The sequence below is a fragment of the Uranotaenia lowii genome, chromosome 2, assembly GCF_029784155.1.
Source record: "Uranotaenia lowii strain MFRU-FL chromosome 2, ASM2978415v1, whole genome shotgun sequence".
In the NCBI taxonomy this organism is placed as follows: domain Eukaryota; kingdom Metazoa; phylum Arthropoda; class Insecta; order Diptera; family Culicidae; genus Uranotaenia; species Uranotaenia lowii.
The window spans coordinates 405,427,342-405,437,428 of NC_073692.1; the positions used below are offsets into that span (position 1 = coordinate 405,427,342).

General features: G+C 26.0%; 1 protein-coding gene across 1 annotated transcript; it reads right to left on the bottom strand.

Moving 5' to 3' along the window:
* Positions 1-8,270: 8,270 nt before the first annotated feature.
* On the bottom strand, positions 8,271-8,906 carry LOC129743364 (uncharacterized). The gene has a single exon (XM_055735349.1). It carries the CDS (start codon positions 8,841-8,843, stop codon positions 8,271-8,273), a length of 573 nt encoding a protein of 190 aa, XP_055591324.1. The 5' UTR covers positions 8,844-8,906.
* Positions 8,907-10,087: the final 1,181 nt, after the last annotated feature.

Here is a 10,087-nt window from a genome sequence, read left to right on the forward strand (position 1 = left end):
ATTATTCAAGAGCAAACCAAAAAAATTAAAAAAAATATGGAGATAGATTTCAGAAAGTCAAAAACAAAATTCAAATGAACAACAACTTTTTGAATGTTAATCAACCTTGTACTTAAGCCTTGGATTCAATTTCGGGTTCAGGCCCTAAAGAAGACTGCAAAAAAATGACAAAAATGACAAAAATGACAAAAATGAAAAAACTGACAAAAATGACAAAAATGACAAAAATGAAAAAAATTAAAAAAAATTATAAAAATGACGAAAAAAAATTAAAAACATATGAAACTATACAGAAATTTTAAAAATTACAAAAAAAACCATAAATGTCATTTTTGTCATTTTGTCATTTTTGTCATTTTTGTCATTTTTGTCATTTTGTCATTTTTGTCATTTTTGTCATTTTTGTCATTTTTGTCATTTTTGTCATTTTGTCATTTTGTCATTTTTGTCATTTTTGTCATTTTTGTCATTTTTGTCATTTTTGTCAATTTTGTCATTTTTGTCATTTTTGTCATTTTTGTCATTTTTGTCATTTTTGTCATTTTTGTCATTTTTGTCATTTTTGTCATTTTTGTCATTTTTGTCAGTTTTGTCATTTTTGTCATTTTTGTCATTTTTGTCATTTTTGTCATTTTTGTCATTTTTGTCATTTTTGTCATTTTTGTCATTTTTGTCATTTTTGTCATTTTTGTCATTTTTGTCATTTTTGTCATTTTTGTCATTTTTGTCATTTTTGTCATTTTTGTCATTTTTGTCACTTTTGTCATTTTTGTCATTTTTGTCATTTTTGTCATTTTTGTCATTTTTGTCATTTTTGTCATTTTTGTCATTTTTGTCATTTTTGTCATTTTTGTCATTTTTGTCATTTTTGTCATTTTTGTCATTTTTGTCATTTTTGTCATTTTTGTCATTTTTGTCATTTTGTCATTTTGTCATTTTGGTCATTTTTTGTCATTTTTGTCATTTTTGTCATTTTTGTCATTTTTGTCATTTTTGTCATTTTTGTCATTTTTGTCATTTTTGTCATTTTTGTCATTTTTGTCATTTTTGTCATTTTTGTCATTTTTGTCATTTTTGTCATTTTTGTCATTTTTGTCATTTTTGTCATTTTTGTCATTTTTGTCATTTTTGTCATTTTTGTCATTTTTGTCATTTTTGTCATTTTTGTCATTTTTGTCATTTTTGTCATTTTTGTCATTTTTGTCATTTTTGTCATTTTTGTCATTTTTGTCATTTTTGTCATTTTTGTCATTTTTGTCATTTTTGTCATTTTTGTCATTTTTGTCATTTTTGTCATTTTTGTCATTTTTGTCATTTTTGTCATTTTTGTCATTTTTGTCATTTTTGTCATTTTTGTCATTTTTGTCATTTTTGTCATTTTTGTCATTTTTGTCATTTTTGTCATTTTTGTCATTTTTGTCATTTTTGTCATTTTTGTCATTTTTGTCATTTTTGTCATTTTTGTCATTTTTGTCATTTTTGTCATTTTTGTCATTTTTGTCATTTTTGTCATTTTTGTCATTTTTGTCATTTTTGTCATTTTTGTCATTTTTGTCATTTTTGTCATTTTTGTCATTTTTGTCATTTTTGTCATTTTTGTCATTTTTGTCATTTTTGTCATTTTTGTCATTTTTGTCATTTTTGTCATTTTTGTCATTTTTGTCATTTTTGTCATTTTTGTCATTTTTGTCATTTTTGTCATTTTTGTCATTTTTGTCATTTTTGTCATTTTTGTCATTTTTGTCATTTTTGTCATTTTTGTCATTTTTGTCATTTTTGTCATTTTTGTCATTTTTGTCATTTTTGTCATTTTTGTCATTTTTGTCATTTTTGTCATTTTTGTCATTTTTGTCATTTTTGTCATTTTTGTCATTTTTGTCATTTTTGTCATTTTTGTCATTTTTGTCATTTTTGTCATTTTTGTCATTTTTGTCATTTTTGTCATTTTTGTCATTTTTGTCATTTTTGTCATTTTTGTCATTTTTGTCATTTTTGTCATTTTTGTCATTTTTGTCATTTTTGTCATTTTTGTCATTTTTGTCATTTTTGTCATTTTTGTCATTTTTGTCATTTTTGTCATTTTTGTCATTTTTGTCATTTTTGTCATTTTTGTCATTTTTGTCATTTTTGTCATTTTTGTCATTTTTGTCATTTTTGTCATTTTTGTCATTTTTGTCATTTTTGTCATTTTTGTCATTTTTGTCATTTTTGTCATTTTTGTCATTTTTGTCATTTTTGTCATTTTTGTCATTTTTGTCATTTTTGTCATTTTTGTCATTTTTGTCATTTTTGTCATTTTTGTCATTTTTGTCATTTTTGTCATTTTTGTCATTTTTGTCATTTTTGTCATTTTTGTCATTTTTGTCATTTTTGTCATTTTTGTCATTTTTGTCATTTTTGTCATTTTTGTCATTTTTGTCATTTTTGTCATTTTTGTCATTTTTGTCATTTTTGTCATTTTTGTCATTTTTGTCATTTTTGTCATTTTTGTCATTTTTGTCATTTTTGTCATTTTTGTCATTTTTGTCATTTTTGTCATTTTTGTCATTTTTGTCATTTTTGTCATTTTTGTCATTTTTGTCATTTTTGTCATTTTTGTCATTTTTGTCATTTTTGTCATTTTTGTCATTTTTGTCATTTTTGTCATTTTTGTCATTTTTGTCATTTTTGTCATTTTTGTCATTTTTGTCATTTTTGTCATTTTTGTCATTTTTGTCATTTTTGTCATTTTTGTCATTTTTGTCATTTTTGTCATTTTTGTCATTTTTGTCATTTTTGTCATTTTTGTCATTTTTGTCATTTTTGTCATTTTTGTCATTTTTGTCATTTTTGTCATTTTTGTCATTTTTGTCATTTTTGTCATTTTTGTCATTTTTGTCATTTTTGTCATTTTTGTCATTTTTGTCATTTTTGTCATTTTTGTCATTTTTGTCATTTTTGTCATTTTTGTCATTTTTGTCATTTTTGTCATTTTTGTCATTTTTGTCATTTTTGTCATTTTTGTCATTTTTGTCATTTTTGTCATTTTTGTCATTTTTGTCATTTTTGTCATTTTTGTCATTTTTGTCATTTTTGTCATTTTTGTCATTTTTGTCATTTTTGTCATTTTTGTCATTTTTGTCATTTTTGTCATTTTTGTCATTTTTGTCATTTTTGTCATTTTTGTCATTTTTGTCATTTTTGTCATTTTTGTCATTTTTGTCATTTTTGTCATTTTTGTCATTTTTGTCATTTTTGTCATTTTTGTCATTTTTGTCATTTTTGTCATTTTTGTCATTTTTGTCATTTTTGTCATTTTTGTCATTTTTGTCATTTTTGTCATTTTTGTCATTTTTGTCATTTTTGTCATTTTTGTCATTTTTGTCATTTTTGTCATTTTTGTCATTTTTGTCATTTTTGTCATTTTTGTCATTTTTGTCATTTTTGTCATTTTTGTCATTTTTGTCATTTTTGTCATTTTTGTCATTTTTGTCATTTTTGTCATTTTTGTCATTTTTGTCATTTTTGTCATTTTTGTCATTTTTGTCATTTTTGTCATTTTTGTCATTTTTGTCATTTTTGTCATTTTGTCATTTTTGTCATTTTTGTCATTTTTGTCATTTTTGTCATTTTTGTCATTTTTGTCATTTTTGTCATTTTTGTCATTTTTGTCATTTTTGTCATTTTTGTCATTTTTGTCATTTTTGTCATTTTTGTCATTTTTGTCATTTTTGTCATTTTTGTCATTTTTGTCATTTTTGTCATTTTTGTCATTTTTGTCATTTTTGTCATTTTTGTCATTTTTGTCATTTTTGTCATTTTTGTCATTTTTGTCATTTTTGTCATTTTTGTCATTTTTGTCATTTTTGTCATTTTTGTCATTTTTGTCATTTTTGTCATTTTTGTCATTTTTGTCATTTTTGTCATTTTTGTCATTTTTGTCATTTTTGTCATTTTTGTCATTTTTGTCATTTTTGTCATTTTTGTCATTTTTGTCATTTTTGTCATTTTTGTCATTTTTGTCATTTTTGTCATTTTTGTCATTTTTGTCATTTTTGTCATTTTTGTCATTTTTGTCATTTTTGTCATTTTTGTCATTTTTGTCATTTTTGTCATTTTTGTCATTTTTGTCATTTTTGTCATTTTTGTCATTTTTGTCATTTTTGTCATTTTTGTCATTTTTGTCATTTTTGTCATTTTTGTCATTTTTGTCATTTTTGTCATTTTTGTCATTTTTGTCATTTTTGTCATTTTTGTCATTTTTGTCATTTTTGTCATTTTTGTCATTTTTGTCATTTTTGTCATTTTTGTCATTTTTGTCATTTTTGTCATTTTTGTCATTTTTGTCATTTTTGTCATTTTTGTCATTTTTGTCATTTTTGTCATTTTTGTCATTTTTGTCATTTTTGTCATTTTTGTCATTTTTGTCATTTTTGTCATTTTTGTCATTTTTGTCATTTTTGTCATTTTTGTCATTTTTGTCATTTTTGTCATTTTTGTCATTTTTGTCATTTTTGTCATTTTTGTCATTTTTGTCATTTTTGTCATTTTTGTCATTTTTGTCATTTTTGTCATTTTTGTCATTTTTGTCATTTTTGTCATTTTTGTCATTTTTGTCATTTTTGTCATTTTTGTCATTTTTGTCATTTTTGTCATTTTTGTCATTTTTGTCATTTTTGTCATTTTTGTCATTTTTGTCATTTTTGTCATTTTTGTCATTTTTGTCATTTTTGTCATTTTTGTCATTTTTGTCATTTTTGTCATTTTTGTCATTTTTGTCATTTTTGTCATTTTTGTCATTTTTGTCATTTTTGTCATTTTTGTCATTTTTGTCATTTTTGTCATTTTTGTCATTTTTGTCATTTTTGTCATTTTTGTCATTTTTGTCATTTTTGTCATTTTTGTCATTTTTGTCATTTTTGTCATTTTTGTCATTTTTGTCATTTTTGTCATTTTTGTCATTTTTGTCATTTTTGTCATTTTTGTCATTTTTGTCATTTTTGTCATTTTTGTCATTTTTGTCATTTTTGTCATTTTTGTCATTTTTGTCATTTTTGTCATTTTTGTCATTTTTGTCATTTTTGTCATTTTTGTCATTTTTGTCATTTTTGTCATTTTTGTCATTTTTGTCATTTTTGTCATTTTTGTCATTTTTGTCATTTTTGTCATTTTTGTCATTTTTGTCATTTTTGTCATTTTTGTCATTTTTGTCATTTTTGTCATTTTTGTCATTTTTGTCATTTTTGTCATTTTTGTCATTTTTGTCATTTTTGTCATTTTTGTCATTTTTGTCATTTTTGTCATTTTTGTCATTTTTGTCATTTTTGTCATTTTTGTCATTTTTGTCATTTTTGTCATTTTTGTCATTTTTGTCATTTTTGTCATTTTTGTCATTTTTGTCATTTTTGTCATTTTTGTCATTTTTGTCATTTTTGTCATTTTTGTCATTTTTGTCATTTTTGTCATTTTTGTCATTTTTGTCATTTTTGTCATTTTTGTCATTTTTGTCATTTTTGTCATTTTTGTCATTTTTGTCATTTTTGTCATTTTTGTCATTTTTGTCATTTTTGTCATTTTTGTCATTTTTGTCATTTTTGTCATTTTTGTCATTTTTGTCATTTTTGTCATTTTTGTCATTTTTGTCATTTTTGTCATTTTTGTCATTTTTGTCATTTTTGTCATTTTTGTCATTTTTGTCATTTTTGTCATTTTTGTCATTTTTGTCATTTTTGTCATTTTTGTCATTTTTGTCATTTTTGTCATTTTTGTCATTTTTGTCATTTTTGTCATTTTTGTCATTTTTGTCATTTTTGTCATTTTTGTCATTTTTGTCATTTTTGTCATTTTTGTCATTTTTGTCATTTTTGTCATTTTTGTCATTTTTGTCATTTTTGTCATTTTTGTCATTTTTGTCATTTTTGTCATTTTTGTCATTTTTGTCATTTTTGTCATTTTTGTCATTTTTGTCATTTTTGTCATTTTTGTCATTTTTGTCATTTTTGTCATTTTTGTCATTTTTGTCATTTTTGTCATTTTTGTCATTTTTGTCATTTTTGTCATTTTTGTCATTTTTGTCATTTTTGTCATTTTTGTCATTTTTGTCATTTTTGTCATTTTTGTCATTTTTGTCATTTTTGTCATTTTTGTCATTTTTGTCATTTTTGTCATTTTTGTCATTTTTGTCATTTTTGTCATTTTTGTCATTTTTGTCATTTTTGTCATTTTTGTCATTTTTGTCATTTTTGTCATTTTTGTCATTTTTGTCATTTTTGTCATTTTTGTCATTTTTGTCATTTTTGTCATTTTTGTCATTTTTGTCATTTTTGTCATTTTTGTCATTTTTGTCATTTTTGTCATTTTTGTCATTTTTGTCATTTTTGTCATTTTTGTCATTTTTGTCATTTTTGTCATTTTTGTCATTTTTGTCATTTTTGTCATTTTTGTCATTTTTGTCATTTTTGTCATTTTTGTCATTTTTGTCATTTTTGTCATTTTTGTCATTTTTGTCATTTTTGTCATTTTTGTCATTTTTGTCATTTTTGTCATTTTTGTCATTTTTGTCATTTTTGTCATTTTTGTCATTTTTGTCATTTTTGTCATTTTTGTCATTTTTGTCATTTTTGTCATTTTTGTCATTTTTGTCATTTTTGTCATTTTTGTCATTTTTGTCATTTTTGTCATTTTTGTCATTTTTGTCATTTTTGTCATTTTTGTCATTTTTGTCATTTTTGTCATTTTTGTCATTTTTGTCATTTTTGTCATTTTTGTCATTTTTGTCATTTTTGTCATTTTTGTCATTTTTGTCATTTTTGTCATTTTTGTCATTTTTGTCATTTTTGTCATTTTTGTCATTTTTGTCATTTTTGTCATTTTTGTCATTTTTGTCATTTTTGTCATTTTTGTCATTTTTGTCATTTTTGTCATTTTTGTCATTTTTGTCATTTTTGTCATTTTTGTCATTTTTGTCATTTTTGTCATTTTTGTCATTTTTGTCATTTTTGTCATTTTTGTCATTTTTGTCATTTTTGTCATTTTTGTCATTTTTGTCATTTTTGTCATTTTTGTCATTTTTGTCATTTTTGTCATTTTTGTCATTTTTGTCATTTTTGTCATTTTTGTCATTTTTGTCATTTTTGTCATTTTTGTCATTTTTGTCATTTTTGTCATTTTTGTCATTTTTGTCATTTTTGTCATTTTTGTCATTTTTGTCATTTTTGTCATTTTTGTCATTTTTGTCATTTTTGTCATTTTTGTCATTTTTGTCATTTTTGTCATTTTTGTCATTTTTGTCATTTTTGTCATTTTTGTCATTTTTGTCATTTTTGTCATTTTTGTCATTTTTGTCATTTTTGTCATTTTTGTCATTTTTGTCATTTTTGTCATTTTTGTCATTTTTGTCATTTTTGTCATTTTTGTCATTTTTGTCATTTTTGTCATTTTTGTCATTTTTGTCATTTTTGTCATTTTTGTCATTTTTGTCATTTTTGTCATTTTTGTCATTTTTGTCATTTTTGTCATTTTTGTCATTATTGTCATTTTTGTCATTTTTGTCATTTTTGTCATTTTTGTCATTTTTGTCATTTTTGTCATTTTTGTCATTTTTGTCATTTTTGTCATTTTTGTCATTTTTGTCATTTTTGTCATTTTTGTCATTTTTGTCATTTTTGTCATTTTTGTCATTTTTGTCATTCATGTCATTTTTGTCATTTTTGTCATTTTTGTCATTTTTGTCATTTTTGTCATTTTTGTCATTTTTGTCATTTTTGTCATTTTTGTCATTTTTGTCATTTTTGTCATTTTTGTCATTTTTGTCATTTTTGTCATTTTTGTCATTTTTGTCATTTTTGTCATTTTTGTCATTTTTGTCATTTTTGTCATTTTTGTCATTTTTGTCATTTTTGTCATTTTTGTCATTTTTGTCATTTTTGTCATTTTTGTCATTTTTGTCATTTTTGTCATTTTTGTTGTATTACAAAAACAATCTTGTTTAAAGTTTGTATCAGATGAGTTGAAAGGTTTTAGATTTCTCTTTGTTTTGATAGTTCCCAAATGCATTTTTGGAAAGTCCTCCAGGCCGTTCTCGAAGTGCTTTTTTGAGCCAAGACTCAATAAGAGTTATATTTTGTCAAGTCACACACACCTCGCAGAATAAGTCAGGAGTGGCGAACAGAGACATTTTAAAATTGCAAAAAATTTCCGAGCAAATATTATTGATTTCTCGATATTTTTCGTTTATCGTTTATTCTCAAGTAGAAAAAATATTTCATTTGACTGTTCACTTTTTAATTTCCTTACAGCTTTTCTAAATCTTTCAATCGCTCCAGCACTGTTTCAATTTCCGAGTACAGCTTCTTGCGCAATTCCGTTTTACTTTGAGCAAACGACTCCGATTGAAGAAGCTGCACATTTTTAGCTCGATGATCCATTGGCTGATCCTCCTTTGGTTGTTGATAGTACAATTCCCCATCACCCCCTCCATTTTGCGGCGGCAAACCATCTTTGAAGGAGGAAGATTCCACCATTTGGGATTGGGATTGAGACAAGGTCGCCAGCTTCTGTTCCGACTGGATTTGATCAATGGTCTGGTCTATCAAATTAGCCACCTGGGTTTTCAGCTGGGACAATTTTTCTGCCACCTCCTTCGAAGGATTTTCATGTTTGGTATTCGGGAAGCCATTTCCTTTTTGATTTCCGTTCAACGATTGACCCACACTGGTACAGCTGGTAAAAATCCTGCTGCTGGGCACCGCATGAGCGTTCAGGATCAACTCACTTTCCGAGATATTTTCCAGGGTGAAAATGCGCTCCAATTTCGGATCCGAGGGCATTGAAAGTTTGTCCCTCGGTTGTGTTTTAAGATCCATTTTATATTTCTTTAAACTTTCGTGAAAGTTGAACACTGATGGAGTGAAGCTGTCAGAGCTGAGAATCAATGAGTCCTTTGATCGAAGATTGAAAATTATTTTTGATATTAAAAAAAGTTCTGTTCAATGATTAAATAATTCCAAAAGTTTTGAAATTTGTAACCAAAAATAGTAAAATCTTTCATGGATACACCTTAAAAAAATATATTTTTTTAAGTGAAGTATTTATGATGAACATAACTCTATCCAAATATAAGGAACACTTACAACAAGATAATCGAAGATGAACGGCTAAGCCCAGAGGCTTTCGTAGCCATTAACAGACACACCCACGCATTCCCACACATCCCCCCAAACCAAACAACTTCATTAACTGCCCGCGTAAGTGGAAAACTACCGCATCCTGAGGACGCCTTGGCTGGCCTAATTAATTGAATCAACGAGAAGTTTCGGTGACTTGATTGATGCCCCCTGGTGAGTGAGATGTACAGAAGTTTGCCGCGTTCTTTGGACGATCCAAGTGTTAATTGGATTGCGGAAAGCAGGAAGCTGTATCATGAGGATAAACTCCTCAATTCGAGGGAATTATCGGTTCTTAATTTTTAAGGATTTTTGGAAGGTGTCGAAATAATTGCTTCCATCTACTTTATTGTTTGTATATTCTATGTAGTTCGAGCTAAATTTTTAGTAGTTTACATTATCAAACTGGTTTTCTAAAAAAAAAGTAAAACAAGCACATGGGTGGTTCTTGGATTGATTCTAAACATTTTATAGAAGAAAATTGTTACACATATACCCGCATATTCTGATTACAACCCTCAGTTTTGTCATGCATGGTGGTCACACCCGTTGTTTTTTTTTCGGTTGTGTCGAAAAAAAAAACGCTTTCTTGGGGTGGTTGTTATTTTCCAATACCGCCAAGGGGTTGTCAATTTCCACCCTCAGAAGCACCAGCAACATCAACACAACCACCTTCCCAACTAACCAACTAACTACATTAATGGTTTTCCTATGCTAATCAGAAGCTACGCGGTGTGTATATTACTCTCGTTTGCTCTCGATGCATTTCTTCTTCGAGGGGAACACGTGCTAAATACATTTAATTAAATCCATATTATGCACACGTACAATTTTCGGTTTGGCCCCTCGGGGTGGTGAACTAAGAACGTCAGGACGGGAGTGCCAAACCTCGATTCCTGACCTGATAGCTTACCCTTATCGGGGACTGCCGATGGCTGACTGGA

Bases quoted from the DNA above. Each gene is read 5' to 3' on its own strand.
- LOC129743364 (XM_055735349.1), bottom strand. From the start codon at position 8,843: ATGGATCTTAAAACACAACCGAGGGACAAACTTTCAATGCCCTCGGAT.